The 24,083-nt window shown below is 47.9% G+C and overlaps 1 protein-coding gene across 1 annotated transcript in view; it reads left to right on the top strand.

Annotated features, from left to right (window-relative positions):
• Positions 1 to 23,286, top strand: part of LOC135054739 (oocyte zinc finger protein XlCOF6-like) — a 40,636-nt gene extending 17,350 nt beyond the window's left edge. The window contains exon 5 of the mRNA XM_063958036.1: positions 20,338 to 23,286. Within this exon, the coding sequence (XP_063814106.1) occupies positions 20,338 to 22,262 (1,925 nt within the window). The 3' untranslated portion in view covers positions 22,263 to 23,286. The remainder of the gene's footprint in view (positions 1 to 20,337) is intronic.
• The last annotated feature ends 797 nt before the right edge of the window (positions 23,287 to 24,083 follow it).

The following is a 24,083-nucleotide window of genomic DNA, read 5'->3' as shown; positions in this document are numbered from 1 at the left end:
GTGCCTCACCACAGCTGCAGGAGTCAAGGTATGTTGAACGGGGCGGTCAGCTCTGGCTGCCGCCCCGCTGTGTGGGGACAAAGTTTTCTTTAAAACTGATGGCGCTGGGATCCCTCTAAGTCCGCCCGCCCGCCGCCGCTGCTTCGGCCGCCACCGCTGCTCAGAGCGCTTCAGGACGCGCTCCCCGCTGTCTGTCCCAGCGCGTCCCGCTACCCGGCTACCGCTGGCGGCCCCACACGCTGCTCGCTGCCCGCCCCGCACTGCATCCGCAACGGAGCATTACAGGCTGTCAGCAGAGGGTACAATAAGCAGCACGAGGGGGGATAAACTGCAGCAACAGCAGTATGCTAGGCTGCAGGGATGATTACACAGGATTTCATACAGGGATATATATCAGTTTATATGCTTGTAACCTGTACTGTGACTATAATTTTAAGCATGGCAGCCATTTTAACCATGCTTCCTGTGTCTTCCTGCTGTGATTCCAGAACGTTCCAGTACTACATCTCTACTCCACCGGAGGCGCAGGGGTGTTAGTGGGAATTTGGGATCACATTTCATAGTACTGGCCACGTGTACTGCACTTGACCAGATATATATATAGAGACACCTTAGTACTATTTTACTGAGTCGTGCAAGTGTCTGGTTTTTGTGTATTGTATTATCTGTCTCCATAATGAGTAAGGCACCAGCAAAAATTAAGAAGCATCACTGCAAAGTCTGTAGCAGTGTGTTACCGGATGGATCTACCACATGTCCAGTATGTTTTGTGGATTCAGTTAAGAATACAATTTCTGCTCCGGTGTTAAAGCCAGTTTCATCTCCGGACCCTCCATGGGAAATGCTAGCCAATGTATTGGCTGGGTTGCAATCAGAATTGTCCGCCGCTCGACAAGAGCGGGAAGCGGCAAGATCTGAGTCTAGGGTGAGACCGCCAGAACTACCGGAGGCGTCTCAGCCTTGCGAAAGGTCCAAATCCATTTTGGGTAGACGGGATAAATTTCATATGTCTTATGATTTACCAGTTTCTGCTATGTTGCATTCTGACGATTCCATGCCAGACCTCACGGCACAAGATGAGGGTGAGGAGGGCGAAGTGGAGTCAGATAGTGAGGATTTTAACAGCTCAGGTATTGATAATCTCAACAGAGCGGTGCGTCAGTCTCTGAAGTTTACAGAAACTGAGGAGCCTCTGACAAATGATCAGGTCGTATTTACTAAACGACAGAGAACTCCAATGTGTTTTCCTGTTTCGGAGTCTCTTAATAAGATGTTAGTAGAAACACGACAGACTCCAGATAAACGGTTTTCTATACCTCGCAGATTTAAGTCTAGTTACCCGTTTCCAGACTCTGTGACATGTACATGGGAGAATCCACCAATAGTTGATTCGTCAGTGTCGAAACTTACAAAGAAATTAACCATACCAGTGCCAGTTGCTACTACGCTTAAAGACCCTTCAGATCGCAAAATAGAAACTATGCTAAAGTCCATGTATGTAGCAGCAGGAGTGCTGCTGAGACCTGGCTTGGTTGGCATCTGGGTCACTAAGGCGCTAATAGTATGGATAACAACTCAAGTCTGCCCTACATGACGAACACCTTATACTTCTTGCTGATCAAATGTGTGAGGCTGCGGAGTATCTCTGTACAGCTTCTACTGACGTCTGTCAGCTCACTTCTCGCCTTTCATCGTCGCTAGTTACGGCACGACGAGCACTCTGGCTGCGTTCTTGGCAAGCGGAGGCAGAGGTCAAACGAGGAATAGAGGCGTTACCTTACGGTGGCAAGAAGTTGTTTGGTCCTGAATTGGACACATGGATTTCTGAGGCTACAGGAGGAAAGTCTGTTTTCTTACCATTGCCTCCACCGGTACCAAGACGGAGGTACTTTGGACCTGCGTTCAAATCCTTTAGACCTCAGTCCTTTCGCGGACGTGGCAGAGGAACAGCCACGCCTGGTAGACGTGGTCGTGGTTTCCAACAAACCAACACAAGTCGTCAGGACGCTAAGGTTACCGACAAGCCAGTGGCATGACGGGCTACCAGCCCATCTCGGTTCTCCGATTGTGGGAGCACGCCTTCAGACGTTCCATTTGGCGTGGTTCCAGACATCCGCGGATGGGTGGATCCGCAATTTAGTGTTAAGAGGTTACAAAGTAGAGTTCGACTGTCTTCCGCCACTGCGGTTTTTCAAGACAGGACTGCCTCTGTCGGACGACAAGAGGGCGGTTCTGCAAATTGCCATTCAGTCCCTACTGGATTCAGCAGTTTTGATTCCAGTCCCTGTACACCAACAGGGTCAGGGTTATTATTCCACTCTGTTTGTGGTACCGAAGCCGGATGGCTCAGTCAGGCCAATATTGAACTTAAAGGGTCTCAATCGGTACGTAACTTACTACAGATTCAAGATGGAATCTCTGCGTTCAGTAATTGCAAGTTTAGAGCCAAAGGAATTCATGATTGCGCTTGATCTCAAGGATGCGTACTTACACATTCCGATTTGGCAGCCTCATCAAAGGTTCTTGCGGTTTGCAATACGCCAAAACCATTACCAGTTTCAGGCTCTACCGTTTGGCCTATCGTCAGCGCCTCGGGTATTCAACAAAGTGATGTCTGTGATGATAGCTCATCTCGGATCCCTGGGAGTGACAATATAGTTCCGTATTTAGATGATCTGCTCATCAAAGCCCCGTCTCAACAGATGCTTTTCCAACATGCGCTGCTAACGTACAATGTACTGGTTCACCACGGTTGGATTGTCAACTTCAAAAAATCACATCTCATTCCGTCTCAACGCTTTCAATTCCTAGGTATGATTCTCGATACGGTAAATCAAAGAATTTACCTACCACAACAAAAAGTACAGATTATTCGCCATCTAGTACAATTAGTGCTCAAGCCACGCACAGTCTCGGTACATTTGTGCATTCGCCTCTTAGGAACAATGGTGGCGACTTTTGAAGCGCTTCAGTTCGGAAGATTTCACTCGCGTCCTTTTCAACTGGATGTGCTCGCACAGTGGTCGGGCTCGCATCTGCAGATTCACCACAGGGTGAGGTTGTCGCCAAGGGCAAGGGTGTCTCTACTCTGGTGGCTCAAGGAACACAATTTAACCGCAGGGAAACTATTCGGCGGCTGGAATTGGATAATTCTAACGACGGACACGAGTCTCAGAGGTTGGGGAGCTGTAGTTCAAAATTGTCAACTCCAGGGTCTCTGGGCGGATCACGAAAGATTGCTGTCTATAAATGTCCTGGAACTCCGCGCAATTTACAATGCACTACGACAAGCAGTACACATGCTTCGCTCTCAGACTGTCCAAGTGCAGTCAGACAACGCAACGGCAGTCGCATACATCAACAAACAAGGAGGAACGAGAAGCCGCATGGCAATGCGGGAAGTAGCTCGAATCCTCAATTGGGCAGAATACCACCAGGTGATATTGTCGGCATGGTTCATTCCGGGAGTGGACAACTGGGAGGCGGATTATCTCAGCCGTCGGGATTTTCATCCAGGAGAATGGGCATTAAATCCAGAGGTGTTTCACATGTTGGTTCAGCGGTGGGGTTACCCTTAGGTGGACCTGATGACGTCTCGCCACAATCACCAAACACTCCAGTATGTGTCCAGAACGAGAGATCCAAAGGCAGTGGCGGTGGATGCTCTCACAATCGCGTGGCCATACAGCCTAGTGTATCTGTTTCCACCGTTTCCGCTGCTCCCTCTGGTGCTAAAACGGATCAAAAGAGAGTCTGTCACAGTCATACTAGTGGCTCCTCATTGGCCTCGAAGAGCTTGGTTCTCGGATCTCCACGGACTACTCGCAGACGATCCTTGGCAGCTCCCTCTACGTCCGGACTTGTTACAACAGGGTCCGTTCCTTTAAACCGATTTAGCGCGGCTGCGTTTGACGGGGTGGCTGTTGAGACCGCCCTCTTGAGAAGAGAGGGCATTCCAGAATCTGTTATACCAACCATGTTACGTGCTAGGAAGCCAGTTACGGCAGCTCATTATTACAGAATTTGGCGTGCCTATATAGGTTGGTGTGAAACTCGAAAGTTTCCGACATCATCTTTCAAGTTATCCCGTCTTCTGTTATTTCTACAAACGGGGTTAGATGGAGGACTGCGTTTATCTACACTAAAGGTGCAGGTATCTGCTTTGTCAATTTACTTTCAAAGAAGATTGGCTCTATTGCCGTCTATACACACCTTTCTGCAAGATGTCCTCAGAGTACAGCCTCCATTCATTCCACCTACAGCGCCATGGGACTTGAATCTGGTTTTAGATTTCTTACAGTCTTCATATTTTGAACCCTTACAGCAAGTGGATATAAAGTTTCTCACTTGGAAAACAATTTTTTCTTCTAGCCTTAGCTTCGGCAAGGCGTGTTTCAGATTTGGGTGCCTTGTCATGCAAGCCACCGTATTTGGTGTTTCATGATGACAGAGCGGAACTTCGGACGAATCCCGCTTTCTTACCAAAGGTAGTGTCATCTTTTCACATCAATCAACCAATAGTAGTTCCTGTGTTGACAGCACATTCTGGAACTCTGGATGTGGTACGCGCGTTAGGCGTTTATGTATCCCGAACGTCTACAGTTCGTAAGACGGATACGTTGTTTGTTCTCTATGATGCTGCCAAGATGGGTTGGCCAGCGTCTAAGCAGACCTTATCCAGATGGATAAAACTGACCATACGCCAGGCTTACCTTAATGCTAGGTTACAGCCGCCTACATAAGTAACAGCTTATTCCACACGTTCTGTGGGAACTTCATGGGCAGCTGGTCGTGGAGCTTCTACTACGCAGCTTTGCCGTGCGGCTACATAGTCTTCAGTGCACACGTTTGTGCGCTTTTACAAGTTTGATACGTTTGCGGCATCAGCATCTAGCTTTGGCCGCCTAGTGTTACAGATGCCAAACAGCTCTCCCGCCCACGGGGGAAGCTTTGGTACGTCCCAAGAGTACTCCAGTGACCCCTAGTGGATGAAAAAGAAAATAGGATTTTGGTACTTACCAGGTAAATCCTTTTCTTTGAATCCATAGGGGGCACTGGACGCCCACCCAGAGCAGTTTTACCTGGTTTGTGGTAAGTTCAGGGGATCTTATGGTAACACACTCTCACCGACTGGTTCAAATTATCAAGTGCTGGTTATGGTGTCAACTGTTTAGTTGTCAGTAACGTTATGTGTCAACTTCGTTGTTGTCCGTTATGTTATATGTAATACTCCATTGTTAACCTCCTCTATAGCTCCTGTTCGGCTCAGTAAAAAACACTGAGGTACTCTGGGATATGGAGGGGTGGAGTGTTCTAAATTTAAATATTCAGTGCCCTGTTTCCTACGGAAGCCGTCCATATCCCAAGAGTACTCCAGTGCCCCCTATGGATTCAAAGAAAAGGATTTACCTGGTAAGTACCAAAATCCTATTTTTGCATGTCGACCTTTTTGCATGTTGCCCTTGTTCATGTCGACCTAATGGTCATGTCGACCTATTTCTAGTGTCAACCTATTCACTGACGACCAATGGGTGTCAACCTAAATGGTGTCGACCTAGAGTCCGGATACCAAACAGAGTACAGTATAGTATTCATACTTGGGAAAGATGCTCAGGAGAGCTGAGGGGGGCTTGTTAGGACTGCTGACATGTCTATCCTGTCAACATCATTGTCATTTGAACCTACATGACCCTCCGAAGCCGGCTTACTGACGTGTCACTTTTCCGGTTCTAGCAGAGTTATCAAGTTTAGGAACCAAACTTTTGAGTATGGGGTCTTGTATGCTCGGGAGTCATTTACTAAAAGTCGATTTTTCTCAATTTAAAATCGATCTCAGTCGATGTTGGGTTTCCGGGGCTGAAACACACATATACTAACAGATGACACTGCGGGACAGTTTCCGGGAATGTGCGTTTCACTCACTGTGTGGAACACAAACCAAAAGCGATCGTCTCCCTATAATCTCGATGTCTCCTGGCCCTCCCTTGGCCTCCACCGCCTGTCCACCTACCTGTATCCGTGTTGGGCCGTCCCTGCTGGAGGAGGGGGGTGTTGTGTACTGACTGAAGCACCAGGGTGGAGTAGCGCAGCACCTGCGTGGGACCGGAACTACAGTGGGTCTCTGCGTCCTCTGCAACTACCGCAGGTCAGCGATGGAGGGGGCACCTGGCTATATGATGACAGCAGTGCGAGGGAAGAACAACGCTATGGGAGGAGTTTATGGAATGCCCTGCTGGAAGTCTAGAGAGGCTGTTATATAGTTTAGTGAGGCAAATCAGGTCAGGAGAGTCTTTTTTTCAAGCACAGGAAGGCCAGTTGAGTATCCACTACAGTGTGGTAAAGGTGCTCAAACTTTGAGTTATCAAGATCCACATCTATAAAGGTTGAGTCTTATGAGTCTTAATTCAAGCGGGATAAAGGACCTTGCTCCTCCCCTTATCCTAAACACCCGCCACCGGGGGAATATAGGGCAATAAGACTGCGATGGGTAAGTTGATATGCATTAGCGACTGCATTGGCGGCCATCAAACCTTCAAATGAGACACAAATTACCCTTTATCTCAGTAATACATTGAACTTTTACTCAAAGAAAGAAACGTCTATCAGTAGTAAGGTATCATCAGGCATTATCCAGTGTTACACGCTACAACACGTAAAGCAGGAAGGATCTGGGGCTGCAGGTGAAAGGTCAGGTGGACGCCTGTTGCCCATTGCATGTAACATAGGCAATACTAGCGATATAGGAAGAGTGGTGGGTACGATCTAGTTTGTGAAGAGTCTGGGTAATCAAATAACAAGAACTAAAGCGAACAATGCAATAGGTAGGCAGAAAAATGCATTCAATTGGAAAATAATGTATAAGATAAAACAAAAGAGGAAAATAAGAATTTACTTACCGATAATTCTATTTCTCGTAGTCCGTAGTGGATGCTGGGGACTCCGTAAGGACCATGGGGAATAGCGGCTCCGCAGGAGACTGGGCACAAAAGTAAAGCTTTAGAACTACCTGGTGTGCACTGGCTCCTCCCCCTATGACCCTCCTCCAAGCCTCAGTTAGGATACTGTGCCCGGACGAGCGTACACAATAAGGAAGGATTTTGAATCCCGGGTAAGACTCATACCAGCCACACCAATCACACCATATAACTTGTGATCTAAACCCAGTTAACAGCATGATAACAGAGGAGCCTCTAGTAAAGATGGCTCACTACAGCAATAACCCGATTTTTTGGTAACAATAACTATGTACCAGTATTGCAGACAATCCGCACTTGGGAATGGCGCTCAGCATCCACTACGGACTACGAGAAATAGAATTATCGGTAAGTAAATTCTTATTTTCTCTGACGTCCTAGTGGATGCTGGGGACTCCGTAAGGACCATGGGGATTATACCAAAGCTCCCAAACGGGCGGGAGAGTGCGGATGACTCTGCAGCACCAAATGAGAGAACTCCAGGTCCTCCTCAGCCAGGGTATCAAATTTGTAGAATTTTACAAACGTATTTGCTCCTGACCAAGTAGCTGCTCGGCAAAGTTGTAAAGCCGAGACCCCTCGGGCAGCCGCCCAAGATGAGCCCACCTTCCTTGTGGAATGGGCTTTTACAGATTTTGGCTGTGGCAGGCCTGCCACAGAATGTGCAAGCTGAATTGTACTACAAATCTAACGAGCAATAGTCTGCTTAGAAGCAGGAGCACCCAGCTTGTTGGGTGCATACAGAATAAACAACGAGTCAGATTTTCTGACTCCAGCCGTCCTGGAAACCTATATTTCCAGGGCCCTGACAACGTCTAGCAACTTGGAGTCCTCCAAGTCCCTAGTAGCCGCAGGCACCACAATAGGTTGATTCAGGTGAAACGCTGAAAACCACCTTAGGGAGAAACTGAGGACAAGTCCTCAATTCCGCCCTGTCCGAATGGAAAATCAGATGAGGGCTTTTACAGGATAAAGCCGCCAATTCTGACACGCACCTGGCCCAGGCCAGGGCCAACAGCATGACCACTTTCCATGTGAGATATTTTAACTCCACATATTTAAGTGGTTCAAACCAATGTGACTTTTGGAACCCAAAAACTACATTTAGATCCCAAGGTGCCACTGGAGGCACAAAAGGAGGCTGTATATACAGTACCCCTTTCACAAACGTCTGAACTTCAGGGACTGAAGCTAGTTCTTTTTAGAAGAAAATTGACAGGGCCGAAATTTGAACCTTAATGGACCCCCATTTCAGGCCCATAGACACTCCTGTTTGCAGGAAATGTAGGAATCGACCTAGTTGAAAATTCCTCCGTCGGGGCCTTACTGGCCTCGCACCACGCAACATATTTTCGCCAAATGCGGTGATAATGTTTTGCGGTTATATCTTTCCTGGCTTTGATCAGGATAGGAATGACTTCATCCGGAATGCCTTTCTCCTTCAGGATCCGGCGTTCAACCGCCATGCCGTCAAACGCAGCCGCGGTAAGTCTTGGAACAGACAGGGTCCTTGCTGGAGCAGTCCCTTCTTAGAGGTAGAGGCCACGGATCCTCCGTGAGCATCTCTTGAAGTTCCGGTTACCAAGTCCTTCTTGGCCAATCCGGAGCCACGAATATAGTGCTTACTCCTCTCCATCTTATAATTCTCAGTACCTTGGGTATGAGAGGCAGAGGAGGGAACACATACACTGACTGGTACACCCACTGTGTTACCAGAGCGTCTACAGCTATTGCCTGAGGGTCCCTTGACCTCGCGCAATACTTGTCGAGTTTTATAAACATGTGGAAGACTTCTGGGTGAAGTCCCCACTCTCCCGGGTGGGGGTCGTGTCTGCTGAGGAAGTCTGCTTCCCAGTTATCCACTCCCGGAATGAATACTGCTGACAGTGCTATCACATGATTTTCCGCCCAGCGAAGAATCCTTGCAGCTTCTGCCTTGCCCTCCTGCTTCTTGTGTCACCCTGTCTGTTTACGTGGGTGACTGCCGTGATGTTGTCCGAATGGATCAACTCCGGGTGACCTTGAAGCAGAGGTCTTGCTGAGCTTAGAGCATTGTAAATGGCCCTTAGCTTCAGGATATTTATGTGAAGTGATGCCTCCAGGCTTGACCATAAGCTCTGGAAATTCCTTCCCTGTGTGACTGCTCCCCAGCCTCGCAGGCTGGCATCCGTGGTCACCAGGACCCAGTCCTGAATGTCGAATCTGCGTCCCTCTAGAAGATGAGCACTCTGCAACCACCACAGGAGAGACACCCTTGTGCTTGGTGACAGGGTTATCCGCTGATGCATCTGAAGATGCGACCCGGACTATTTGTCCAGCAGGTCCCACTGGAAAGTTCTTGCGTGGAATGGGATTGCTTCGTAGGAAGCCACCATTTTTCCCAGAACCCTTTCATTGATGTACTGAGACTTGGCTCTGTTATAGGAGGTTCCCGACTAGCTCGGATAACTCCCTGACTTTCTCCTCCGGGAGAAACACCTTTTTCTGGACTGTGTCCAGGATCATCCCTAGGAACAGAAGACGAGTCGTCGGAATCAGCTGCGATTTTGGAATATTGAGAATCCAATCGTGCTGCCGCAACACTACCTGAGATAGTGCTACACCGACCTCCAACTGTTCCCTGGATCTTACCCTTATCAGGGAATCGTCCAAGTAAGGGATAACTAAAATTCCCTTCCTTCGAAAGAGTATCCTCATTTCGGCCATTACCTTGGTAAAGACCCGGGGTGCCGTGGACCATCCATACGGCAGCGTCTGAAACTGATAGTGACAGTTCTGTACCACAAACCTGAGGTACCCTTGGTGAGAAGGGTAAATTGGGACATGAAGGTAAGCATCCTTGATGTCCCGAGACATCATGTAGTCCCCTTCTTCCAGGTTCGCAATCACTGCTCTGAGTGACTCAATCTTGAATTTGAACCTCCGTATGTAAGTGTTCAAGATTTTAGATTTAGAATCGGTCTCACCGAGCCGTCCGGCTTCGGTACCACAACAGTGTGGAATAATACCCCGTTCCCTGTTGCAGGAGGGGTACCTTGATTATCACCTGCTGGGAATACAGCTTGTGAATGGCTTCCAAAACTGCCTCACTGTCAGAGGGAGACATCGGTAAAGCCGACTTTAGGAAACGGCGAGGGGGAGACGTCTCGAATTCCAATTTGTACCCCTGAGATATCACCTGAAGGATCCAGGGGTCTAATTGCGAGTGAGCCCATTGCGCGCTGAAATTCATTGAGACGGGCCCCCACCGTGCCTGATTCTGCTTGTAAAGCCCCAGCGTCATACTGAGGGCTTGGCAGAGGCGGGAGAGGGCTTCTGTTCCTGGGAACTGGCTGATTTCTGCAGCCTTTTTCCTCTCCCTCTGTCACGGGGCAGAAATGAGGAACCTTTTGCCCGCTTGCCCACGAAAGGACTGCGCCTGATAATACGGCGTCTTCTTATGTTGAGAGGCGACCTGGGGTACAAACGTGGATTTCCCAGCTGTTGCCGTGGCCACCAGGTCTGAAAGACCGACCCCAAATAACTCCTCCCCTTAATAAGGCAATACTTCCAAATGCCGTTTGGAATCCACATCACCTGACCACTGTCGTGTCCATAACCCTCTACTGGCAGAAATGGACAACGCACTTAGACTTGATGCCAGTCGGCAAATATTCCGCTGTGCATCACGCATATATAGAAATGCATCTTTTAAATGCTCTATAGGCAATAATATACTGTCCCTATCTAGGGTATCAATATTTTCAGTCAGGGAATCCGACCACGCCAACCCAGCACTGCACATCCAGGCTGAGGCGATTGCTGGTCGCAGTATAACACCAGTATGTGTGTAAATACATTTTAGGATACCCTCCTGCTTTCTATCAGCAGGATCCTTAAGGGCGGCCATCTCAGGAGAGGGTAGAGCCCTTGTACTTACAAGCGTGTGAGCGCTTTATCCACCCTAGGGGGTGTTTCCCAACGCACCCTAACCTCTGGCGGGAAAGGATATAATGCCAATAACATTTTAGAAATTATCAGTTGTTATCGGGGGAAACCCACGCATCATCACACACCTCATTTAATTTCTCAGATTCAGGAAAACTACAGGTAGTTTTTCCTCACCGAACATAATACCCCTTTTTGGTGGTACTCGTATTATCAGAAATGTGTAAAACATTTTTCATTGCCTCAATCATGTAACGTGTGGCCCTACTGGAAGTCACATTTGTCTCTTCACCGTCGACACTGGAGTCAGTATCCGTGTCGGCGTCTATATCTGCCATCTGAGGTAACGGGCGCTTTAGAGCCCCTGACGGCCTATGAGACGTCTGGACAGGCACAAGCTGAGTAGCCGGCTGTCTCATGTCAACCACTGTCTTTTATACAGAGCTGACACTGTCACGTAATTCCTTCCAACAGTTCATCTACTCAGGTGTCGACCCCCTAGGGGGTGACATCACTATTACAGGCAATCTGCTCCGTCTCCACATCATTTTTCTCCTCATACATGTCGACACAAACGTACCGACACACAGCACACACACAGGGAATGCTCTGATAGAGGACAGGACCCCACTAGCCCTTTGGGGAGACAGAGGGAGAGTTTGCCAGCACACACCAGAGCGCTATATATATACAGGGATAACCTTATATAAGTGTTTTTCCCCTTATAGCTGCTGTATTTTTAATACTGCGCGTAATTAGTGCCCCCCTCTCTTTTTTTAACCCTTTCTGTAGTGTAGTGACTGCAGGGGAGAGCCAGGGAGCTTCCCTCCAACGGAGCTGTGAGGGAAAATGGCGCCAGTGTGCTGAGGAGATAGGCTCCGCCCCCTTCTCGGCGGCCTTATCTCCCGTTTTTCTGTGTATTCTGGCAGGGGTTAAATTCATCCATATAGCCCAGGAGCTATATGTGATGCATTTTTTTTGCCATCCAAGGTGTTTTTATTGCGTCTCAGGGCGCCCCCCCCCCCCCCCAGCGCCCTGCACCCTCAGTGACCGGAGTGTGAAGTGTGCTGAGAGCAATGGCGCACAGCTGCAGTGCTGTGCGCTACCTTGTTGAAGACAGGACGTCTTCTGCCGCCGATTTTCCGGACCTCTTCTGTCTTCTGGCTCTGTAAGGGGGCCGGCGGCGCGGCTCTGGGACCTATCCATGGCTGGGCCTGTGATCGGTCCCTCTGGAGCTAATGTCCAGTAGCCTAAGAAGCCCAATCCACTCTGCACGCAGGTGAGTTCGCTTCTTCTCCCCTTAGTCCCTCGATGCAGTGAGCCTGTTGCCAGCAGGTCTCACTGAACATAAAAAACCTAAAACTAAACTTTTCACTAAGCAGCTCAGGAGAGCCACCTAGTGTGCACCCTTCTCGTTCGGGCACAAAAATCTAACTGAGGCTTGGAGGAGGGTCATAGGGGGAGGAGCCAGTGCACACCAGGTAGTTCTAAAGCTTTACTTTTGTGCCCAGTCTCCTGCGGAGCCGCTATTCCCCATGGTCCTTACGGAGTCCCCAGCATCCACTAGGACGTCAGAGAAATTATGTTTTTGACATGAGAAAAAGTGTTACAGGGCAGATATGTGGGTAACTGCGATGGTGGAGAAGTGGGTGGGTCTGTGTAATGGGTGGGTGATATGGCTGGAGAAGCTAAGAGAGTACGCTGGTAGAAATAGATGGGCATCTCAGTCCCTGCACATATGTACTCAAGGATATACACCAGGGAAGGGCTTTGTAGCGGCATTGAAATAAAGTCACAGGTTCAACTGCAGCAACAGATGCAAGCGTCTAACTCAGACTCGGGCCCTATGAGGAGGGAGTGTGTCGCCCCCCCCCCCCCCCTCGCGTGCTGACCACACACCCTCAACAAACCCCGCCCCCGTTGGGGCTGCATCCAGAAATTTCCCGGGCCGATTTTAAATCCCAATCCACCCCTGAAAACGACCGTTAGTAAATATACCCCTAGGTGTCAGGAAATTGACATTACAGTGTGTTATGTGTGCCTGGAGAGCTTGAAATAATGTGGATGGGCCCTTACTTTTTATTTCAATCAGACATAAGTGATAGCAAATAAACCTAAATGAAGACAAATAGGGAAAGGGATACATGGGAGGAGGTCACGGAGCAATATCACAGACTTTTACTTTGATGGTGCTGTTTGTTTCCACCCCAGCACTAATTAAGCCTTCTAGATAGGAAGTAAACTGCAATATTGTTTTATAATTTCCTTCTTTCGCACAGTATATCAGCTGGGAGTTTCTAGAGTTCCAAATAAATTCTGCTGAAAGACTGAATACATACGATCAGCCATAACATCAAAACCACAGACGAGTGAAGGGAATAACACTGATTATCCTGTTACAATGGCACCTGTTAGGGGTTGGGATATATTAGGCAGCAAGTGAACACTCCGTTCTTGATACTGATGTGTCGGAAGCAGGATAAATGAGGATATCTGAGAGATTTTGACAGGGACCAAATTGTGATAACTAGATAACTGGGTCAGATCATCTTCATAACAGCAGGTCTTGCGCAATGTTCACGGTGTCCAGTGGTTAGTACCTACCAAAAGTGGTCCAAGGAAGGACAACCAGTGAACAGGCAAACAGGGTCATGGACAGCCAGGGCACATTGGTGTGCATGGAGAGTGAAAGCTACAGTAGCCCATCCAGTCTGATCCCCCCCAATAGAGCTACTGTAGCCCAAATTGCTGGAAAAGTGAATATCGGCTATAACAGAACGGTATACAAACACCCAGCGCATCGCTGCTTGCTGCGTAGCCACAGACCGGTCAGAATGCACATGCTGACCCTTGCCCACTGCTGAAAAAGCATACAGTGGGCACGTAACTGTCAGAGCTAAACCATGGAGCAATGGAAGAAAGTGTCCTGGTCTGATGAGTCACGTTTTCTTTTGCATAATGTGGACGGTTGGGTGCATGCACGTTGATTACCTGGGGAAGAGATGGCAACTGGATGCACTGTGGGAAGAAGGCAAGCCAGCGGAGGCAGGGTGATGCTCTATGCAGTGTTCTGCTGGGAAACCTTGGGCCTTGCCATTCTTGTAGATGTTACTTTGACACGTAGTACCTATCTAAGCAATATCATTTCTCTAACGTCCTAGTAGATGCTGGGGACTCCGTAAGGACCATGGGGAATAGACGGGCTCCGCAGGAGACTGGGCACTCTAAAGAAAGATTAGGTACTATCTGGTGTGCACTGGCTCCTCCCTCTATGCCCCTCCTCCAGACCTCAGTTAGAATCTGTGCCCGGCCAGAGCTGGGTGCTCCTAGTGGGCTCTCCTGAGCTTACTAGTAAAGAAAGTATTTTGTTAGGTTTTTTATTTTCAGAGAGCTTCTGCTGGCAACAGACTCTCTGCTACGTGGGACTGAGGGGAGAGAAGCAGCCCTACTAACTGCGGCTAGGTTGCGCTTCTTAGGCTACTGGACACCATTAGCTCCAGAGGGATTGAACACAGGACCCTAACCTTGATCGTCCGTTCCCAGAGCCGCGCCGCCGTCCCCCTCGCAGAGCCAGAAGTACAGAAGCGGCAGAAGACTCCTGTCTTCACTAAAGGTAGCGCACAGCACTGCAGCTGTGCGCCATTGCTCCCACAGCACACCCACACACTCCGGTCACTGTATGGTGCAGGGCGCAGGGGGGGGCGCCCTGGGCAGCAATTAAGATACCTGAAAATACACATATATACAGTCAGGCACTGTATATAGGTGCGAGCCCCCGCCATTTTTACACATGAGACGTGGGACAGAAGCCCACCGCTGAGGGCGCGGGGCCTTCTTCCTCAGCACACTGGCGCCATTTTCTCTTCACAGCTCCGCTGGAAGGACGCTCCCCAGGCTCTCCCCTGCAGTATACAGGTGCATTAGATAAAAAGGAGAGGGGGGGCACATAAATTTAGGCGCATACATATATACTATAAAAACGTCAGCTACCGGGTAAACACTACAATACTGTGTAATTCCTGGGTTATATAGCGCTGGGGTGTGTGCTGGCATACTCTCTCTCTGTCTCCCCAAAAAGCCTTTGTGGGGTCCTGTCCTCAGTCTGAGCATTCCCTGTGTGTGCGGTGTGTCGGTACGCCTGTGTCGACATGTTTGATGAGGAAGGATACGTGGAGGCAGAGCTAGTGCAAACAGATGTGGTGTCGCCCCCGACGGTGCCGACACAGGATTGGATGGATATGTGGAAGGTGTTAAATGATAATGTAAGCTCCTTACATAACAGATTGGATACAGCTGTAGCCTTGGGACAGTCGGGGTCTCCACCCATGCCTGCTCCCACAGCGCAGAGGCCGTCAGGGTCTCAAAAGCGCCCAATATCCAAGTTAGTTGACACAGATGTCGACACGGACTCTGATTCCAGTGTCGACGACGACGAGGCAAAATTGCAGCCTAAAATGACTAAGGCTATCCGCTACATGATTGTGGCAATGAAGGATGTATTACACATTTCTGAGGAAAATCCTGTCCCTGACAAAAGGATTTATATGTATGGGGAGAAAAAGCAAGCAGTGACTTTTCCCCCGTCACATAAATTAAATGAATTATGTGAAAAAGCGTGGGATTCCCCGGATAGGAAGCAAGTGATTTTCCAAAAGATTGCTGATGGCGTATCCTTTCCCGCCAACGGACATTTTACGCTTGGAATCCTCGCCCAGGGTAGACAAGGCGTTAACGCGCTTGTCTAAAAGGGTGGCCCTGCCGTCTCAGGATACGGCTGCCCTTAAGGATCCTGCAGATAGAAAGCAGGAAGTATCCTGAAGTCTATTTACTCACATTCTGGTACACTGCTGAGGCCTGCCATTGCTTCGGCGTGGATGTGTAGTGCGGTAGCGGCATGGACGGATACTCTGTCTGAGGAGATAGATACCCTGGACAGAGACTCTGTTTTGCTGAACCTGGCACATATCAAGGACACGGTCCTATATATGCGGGATGCCCAGAGGGATATTTGCCTGCTGGGCTCTAGAGTAAATGCAATGTCCATCTCTGCCAGAAGGGTCTTATGGACTCGGCAATGGACAGGGGATGCCGACTCAAAAAAGCACATGGAGGTTTTACCTTATAAGGGTGAGGAATTGTTTGGGGACGGTCTCTCGGACCTAGTTTCCACAGCTACGGCTGGGAAGTCAAATTTCTTGCCTTATGTACCTCCACAGCCTAAGAAAGCACCGTATTACCAAATGCAGTCCTTTCGCTCGCAAAAGAGCAAGAAAGTCAGAGGTGCATCCTTTCTTGGCAGGGGTAGAGGAAAAAAGCTGCACACGCAGCCAGTTCCCAGGAACAAAAGTCCTCCCCGGCTTCCACTAAATCCACCGCATGACGCTGGGGCTCCACAGGCGGAGCCAGGAGCGGTGGGGGCGCGTCTCCGAAATTTCAGCAACCAGTGGGTTCGCTCACAGGTAGATCCTTGGGCTATTCAAATTGTATCTCAGGGATACAAGCTGGAATTCGAAGTGACCCCCCCTCACCGTTACCTAAAATCGGCCTTGCCAGCTTCCCCCAGGGAAAGGGAGGTAGTGTTGGCGGCAATTCACAAACTCTTTCTCCAGCAGGTGGTGGTAGAGGTTCCCCCCCTTCAAAGGGGAAGGGGCTACTATTCCACTATGTTTGTGGTACCGAAACCGGACGGTTCGGTCAGACCCATTCTGAATTTAAAATCCCTGAACATCTATCTGAAGAAATTCAAATTCAAAATGGAATTGCTCAGAGCGGTCATTGCAAGCCTGGAAGAGGGGGATTTTATGGTATCTCTGGACATCAAGGATGCTTACTTGCATGTCCCCATTTATCCGCCTCATCAGGAGTACCTCAGGTTTGTGGTACAGGACTGTCATTACCAATTCCAGACGTTGCCGTTTGGCCTGTCCACGGCACCGAGAATTTTTACCAAGGTGATGGCAGAGATGATGGTGCTCCTTCGGAAGCAAGGGGTCAAAATTATTCCATACTTAGACGATCTCCTCATAAAGGCGAGGTCCAGGGAGCAGTTGCTGATCAGCGTAACACACTCTCAGGAAGTGTTGCGTCGACACGGTTGGATTCTGAACATCCCAAAGTCGCAGCTGATTCCTACGACGCGTCTGCCCTTCCTAGGCATGATTCTGGACACAGTCCAGATGAAGGTGTTTCTCCCGGAGGAGAAGGCACAGGAGCTCGTGACTCTGGTCAGAGACCTCCTAAAGCCAAAACAGGTATCGGTGCATCACTGCACGCGAGTCCTGGGAAAGATGGTGGCGTCATACGAAGCCATTCCATTCGGCAGATTCCATGCGAGGGTCTTTCAGTGGGATCTGCTGGACAAGTGGTCCGGGTCGCATCTTCAGATGCATCGTCTGATCACCCTGTCCCCCAGGGCCAGGGTGTCTCTTCTGTGGTGGCTGCAAAGTGCCCACCTCCTCGAGGGCCGCAGGTTCGGCATACAGGACTGCGTCTTGGTGACCACGGATGCAAGCCTCCGCGGATGGGGGGCAGTCATTCAGGGAAGAAACTTCCAAGGGTTGTGGTCAAGTCAGGAGACTTGTCTGCATATAAATCTGCTGGAACTAAGGGCCATATACAACACCCTGAGTCAAGCGGAGCCTCTGCTTCGAGACCAACCAGTGCTGATTCAGTCAGACAACATCACGGCGGTCGCCCATGTAAACCGCCTGGACGGCACAAGAAGCAGGGTGGCAATGGCGGAAGCCACAAAGATTCTTCGTTGGGCGGAGAATCATGTGCTAGCACTGTCAGCAGTGTTCGTTCCGGGAGTGGACAACTGGGAAGCAGACTTCCTCAGCAGACACGACCTCCACCCGGGAGAGTGGGGACTTCATCAGGAAGTCTTCACGCAGATCGCAGATCGATGGGAACTGCCACAGGTGGACATGATGGCGTCCCACCTCAACAAAAAGCTAAAAAGATATTGCGCCAGGTCAAGGGACCCTCAGGCGATAGCTGTGGACGCACTAGCAACACCGTGGGTGTTCCAGTCGGTCTATGTGTTTCCTCCTCTTCCTCTCATACCCAAGGTGCTGAGAATAGTAAGAAAAAGAGGAGTGAGAACAATACTCATTGTTCCGGATTGGCCAAGAAGGACTTGGTACCCAGAACTACTAGAGATGATCACAGAGGACCCCTGGCCTCTGCCTCTCAGACAGGACCTGTTGCAACAAGGGCCCTGTCTGTTCCAAGACTTACCGCGGCTGCGTTTGACGGCATGGCGGTTGAACGCCGGATCCTAGCAGAAAAGGGCATTCCGGATGAAGTTATTCCTACGCTGATAAAGGCTAGGAAGGACGTGACAGCAAAACATTATCACCGTATATGGCGAAAATATATTGCTTGGTGTGAGGCCAGGAAGGCCCCTACAGAGGAATTCCAGCTGGGTCGATTCCTGCACTTCCTACAGTCAGGGGTGACTTTGGGCCTGAAATTAGGGTCCATAAAGGTCCAGATTTCGGCCCTATCCATTTTCTTTCAAAACAAACTGGCTTCACTGCCTGAGGTTCAGACGTTTGTTAAGGGAGTGCTGCACATTTAGCCCCCTTTTGTGCCACCAGTGGCACCATGGGATCTTAATGTGGTGTTGGATTTCCTGAAATCCCACTGGTTTGAGCCACTTAAAACTGTGGAACTAAAGTATCTCATGTGGAAAGTGGTCATGCTGTTGGCCTTGGCTTCGGCTAGGCGGGTGTCAGAATTGGCGGCTTTGTCATGTAAAAGCCCCTATCTGGTTTTCCATATGGACAGGGCAGAATTGCGGACTCGTCCACAATTTCTGCCAAAGGTGGTGTCATCTTTTCATTTAAACCAACCTATTGTGGTGCCTGCGGCTACTCGTGACTTGGAGGACTCCAAGTTGCTGGACGTAGTCCGGGCTTTGAAGATTTATGTCACCAGAACAGCTGGAGTCAGGAAGACGGACTCGCTGTTTATCCTGTATGCATCCAACAAGCTGGGTGCTCCTGCTTCAAAGCAAACTATTGCTCGCTGGATCTGTAACACGATTCAGCAGGCTCATTCGGCGGCTGGATTGCCGCATCCAAAATCAGTGAAAGCCCATTCCGCAAGGAAGGTGGGCTCTTCTTGGGCGGCTGCCCGAGGGGGTCTCGGCTTTACAGCTTTGCCGAGCTGCTACTTGGTCAGGTTCAAACACATTTGCAAAGTTCTACAAGTTTGATACCCTGGCTGAGGAGGACCTTGTGTTTGCCCATTCGGTGCTGCAGAGTCATCCGCACTCTCCCGCCCGTTTGGGAGCTTTGGTATAATCCCCATGGTCCATACGGAGTCCCCAGCATCCACTAGGACGTTAGAGAAAATAAGAATTTACTCATCGGTAATTCTATTTCTCGTAGTCCGTAGTGGATGCTGGGCGCCCGTTCCAAGTGCGGACTTTCTGCAATACGTGTATATAGTTATTGCTTAATAAAGGGTTATTGTTATGAGCCATCCGTTGAGTGATGCTCGGTTGTTGTTCATACTGTTAACTGGGTAAAAAGTTATCACAAGTTGTATGGTGTGATTGGTGTGGCTGGTATGAGTCTTACCCTGGATTCCAAAATCCTTTCCTTGTAATGTCAGCTCTTCCGGGCACAGTTTCCTTAACTGAGGTCTGGAGGAGTGGCATAGAGGGAGGAGCCAGTGCACACCAGTTAGTACCTAATCTTTCTTTAGAGTGCCCAGTCTCCTGCGGAGCCCGTCTATTCCCCATGGTCCTTACGGAGTCCCCAGCATCCACTACGGACTACGAGAAATAGAATTACCGGTGAGTAAATTCTTATTTTTTTCCCCCCTCCGCCTCCATTCTTTTATCTTCCAGCATCTTAGTAATTTGGTTTCACAGAGCATGTGGTTACCGCTTTTTTTTAGGTCACTTCCTATATTTTTGACAGGTCACTTCCTGTCTTTTACTTCCTGTTTTTGTGGAACAATAAAATGTAACTTATTAATAAGGTCACTTAATAGAATATTACTATCCTTGACAAAGTAGCCGCAGAGCTATGAAACGTTTGTTTATCTCTATTGCTAATGTCTTGGTGCCAGATTCCACAGAACATATTCAGAGGTCCTGTGGAGTCCATGGGTCGGGCTGTTTTGGAGGCACGAGGAGGCCTACACAATATTAGGCAGGTAGTTTTGATGTAATGTTCGAGAGAGGTGTAGTGTAGAATGTCAAATAATCTTCATGATTTTTCTGAATAGCACCATTTTGGCAATGCTTATTGTCCTAATGACTAAGAAGTGGTATATTGGCAAGGTTTTGGTGTTACGATGAAGGCACAGAATGGGACAGATATTAAGATGGTAAAATTCTTGGGTAGGTGAATTATTTTAACAGGCAGGATGTTTTTATTTATTAATTCTGAAAATGTAATTGTCCTTTTCTTCTCAACAGGTTTCTCCGACAACAGCAAAAGTGTAAATGAGGCATCCAGTACAAAGGAAAATCTCACAGACTCCAACATTTATACACCCACAGGGCCTACACGATATACATCTACTCATATTAAGGAAGAATCAGTCTCATGTGATGAAGGCGACCTCACATCTTTTCATATTAAGGAGGAATCGGTCTCATGTGATGAAGGAGACCTCACATCTTTTCATATTAAGGAGGAATCGGTCTCATGTGATGAAGGAGACCTCACATCTTTTCATATTAAGGAGGAATCGGTCTCATGTGATGGAGAAGACCTCGCAGACACTGATATGTATACACCAACATATCATACACAGTATACATCTACTTATATTAAGGAGGGATCAGTCTCATGTGATGTAGGAGACCTCACACACACTGACAATTATATACCCACAGGTCATACACAGTATACATCTACTCATATTAATGAGGGACCAGTCTCATGTGATGGAGGAAACCTTACATACTCTGACACATATACGTCCACAGGTCATACACAGTATACAGCCACTGATATTAAGGAGGAACCAGTCTCGTATGAAGAAGGAGACCTCATAGACACTGAAAATTATAGACCCACATATCATACACAGCATACATCTACTCATATCAAGGAGGGATCAGTCTCATGTGATGGAGGAGACCTCACATACACTGACATTTATTCACCCACAGGTACATCTACTCATACTATAGAGGAACCTACCTTATGTCACAAAGCAATAATTAAATCAACAAGCTCTGAATGTAGAGGATATTTATCTCCGACCGCAAATCTTGCCTCACTCCAAGAGCAGCAGACAGGAGAGAATTCTAATACGTGTCCGGAATGTGGCAAATGCTTCAAAACTCAACATACACTTGGCCAACATAGCAAAACTCACACAGGGGAGAAACCATTTTCTTGCACCGAATGTGGAAAGACCTTCACCTTTAAGGCGTATCTTAAAGAACACCAGAGAACCCACACGGGAGAGAGGCCGTATTGCTGTAATCAATGCGGCCAGCGCTTTGCTATTAAATCCAACTTATCTCGACATGAAAAAATACACACAGGGGAGAGACCTCATGTGTGTGATAAATGTGGGAAAAGTTTCTCCCAGAAATCAAGCCTGGAGCTGCACCAGACGTTTCACACAGACGAGAAGCCATTTTGTTGTTCTGAATGTGGCAAATGCTTTAGTATGAAAGCAAAGCTCGCCAAGCATCAAAAATACCACAAGAAAGAATACCCGTATGTGTGCTGCGAGTGCGGGAAATGTTTTATCAATAAATCTGAGCTGCGTATTCACCAGCGTACGCACACGGGTGAGAAACCCTACTCCTGCACTGAATGCGACAAGTGTTTCAGCACAAAGTCAAATCTTAATTTACACATGAAGGTTCACGTACGGGAGAAGCCATTTTGTTGCTCAGAATGTGGGAAGAGTTTCAAAAGAAAATCCTCACTCGCTGCACATGAGATGGGTCACACAGGAGTGAAGCCATTTTGTTGCTTGGAATGCGGGAAATGTTTCCACAGCAGGCAATATCTTTTAAGACATGAGAAGAGTCACAATGTCAAGAAGCCACATTGTTGCCCCGACTGTGGGAAGGGCTTCGTCGACAAGACGAAAATGTTGGAGCATCAGATAAGGCACACGGGCGAGAAACCACATGTGTGCGCCAGTTGTGGCAAGAGCTTTGCGGTCAAGTGGGATCTGGTCATCCATGAGAAGACTCACACAGGGGAGAAGCCATTTTGTTGTCCTCAGTGCGGCAAAGGTTTTACTTTCAAGTCAAAACTAGTAATCCATCAAAAGAGACACACAGGGGATAAACCACATCCGTGTCCCGAGTGTGGGAAATGCTTCGCCGTCCTGTCAGATGTGCGTAAACATCAGAAAATTCACAGATGACCTTGGCTGAGTGACCTCTCAGATGCCACATAAGGGTTCACAAATGTAATTTTACTGTTCACCTCAACACAATAATCTCCTCGTTGGCAGGAGATACGTAGAATTAGGGCAACAGGGTGTATGATTCCTATAGACAGGAACCCAAACCAAATGGCAGACATTTTAAGAAGACTGAACTCATGTTATAACTTCAGGAAAAAAACAAAATAACCATTGATAAAATTAATTTGTAAATTGTAGAACTGTAAAATGCCCCAGTATTCTCAGTCAACTGAGGCCTGATTCTGAGGTGGAGAAAATCAAGTAATTGTGCGCCTGGCCAAAACCATGTGCACTGCAGGTGGGGCAGATGTAACATGTGCAGAGAGAGTTAGATTTGGATGGGGTGTGTACAAACTAAAATCTAAATTGCAGTGTAAAAATGAAGCTGTCTAACATTTGTGAGCTACATGCAAAAGCAGCCAGTATTTACGCTGCTTAATCAGGCGCAGTGTGTGTCTGGTTTCTCCAAAGATTGTAGTTTGTTTAAAGGGGTACTCCAATTTCAGACATTTATTTTGTTTTAGCAGGTTTGTTTTTTTTATTTGTTTTCAATGTAGCATATCAGCTGTGTATATACGGAGCACAGCCCCTAGCTTATCTGTCTTCTACCTATTGGCAATGAAATTAAACAAATCTTCCCAAAGATGGAAGATTAGACTTCCAAGAAGTTAAGGGCCCTACACACTTGCCGATGTGTGCGGCCAATATGAACAATCTTGTTCAGTAATGAACGAGATATCGTTCATACCATTCAGTGTGTAGGCACCAACGATCAACGATGCGCGACCCTGCACTCGTTTATCGTTGGTGACATCTCGTTTATACCTGCAAGCCAATATGGACAATCTCAAATATAGAAGGTGGGGGTGGATCTATTTCGGGCTCTCCCAGCTGCTGAAAAATGTGTACCTCCAGAGAGAACACCACTCTCTAATAATCTAGGAATGTATACAATATGAGCAAACACATAACATCAAGCGCTGAGAAAAAAATAGAAAATCAAACCTTCCCTTATGTGTAGGGGCGTTCTTATGGAGGATAATTCTCCCTATGTTTCAACCATTTGTTCCCTCTCCCATTCACTTTTAGGGCGGTACATGAAAAAATGAAATAACAATACAATGGTGTAGTATATCAAACACAGTTTTGCATTTCATTCAAGTGATGTGGGGTTTATAGTAGAATAATTCGGATTCGTGATGGACCTCCACCGTCTCCTTAATGAAGTAGTGGGTGTGAACAGTGAGTTCGTTAAGACCTTGATAAAGATCTTTTTAGATATCGAAACGTGTTGGCAGAAGAGAGGAGCATTTGTAACTCATGACACGCGGTCTACCCGTCTGGATCTTGGTACCTGGAAGCCCTGACTGAGAAGGAATTCCGGAACCCGACTTATCAGGTGTTACACACCAGTGGTCCTTTCTTGGTGAGATCGTGTATCATTGCTCACAATTTTTTACATTTTTTAATACCGCACATTCCTTTTAGAATTTTTTTAAATGTTTGGAAATTGGAATAAACTATCTAAAGTTTATATATCGTTTGGTCTTGTGGACACCGAAAGATACCTTTTTATATGATTAAGAACATCTTCTGAACTGTGAGTTGGGGTATGCCGTTATTCCTAGAAACCTCAAAGAAACCTTTATACATCTTGAATATCTACAGTCATTGTGAGTTAGGGTATGCCCATCCTACTGCAATTTGGAATTTAATATAGTGTGAGTCCCCAGCTCGGTGCGAGGGATGGGACAGCACGGCCCTACCTTAACGAACTCA

This window comes from Pseudophryne corroboree, chromosome 3 (genome assembly GCF_028390025.1).
Source record: "Pseudophryne corroboree isolate aPseCor3 chromosome 3, aPseCor3.hap2, whole genome shotgun sequence".
Lineage (NCBI taxonomy): Eukaryota > Metazoa > Chordata > Amphibia > Anura > Myobatrachidae > Pseudophryne > Pseudophryne corroboree.
This window is presented reverse-complemented; position numbering and strand designations above follow the sequence as displayed.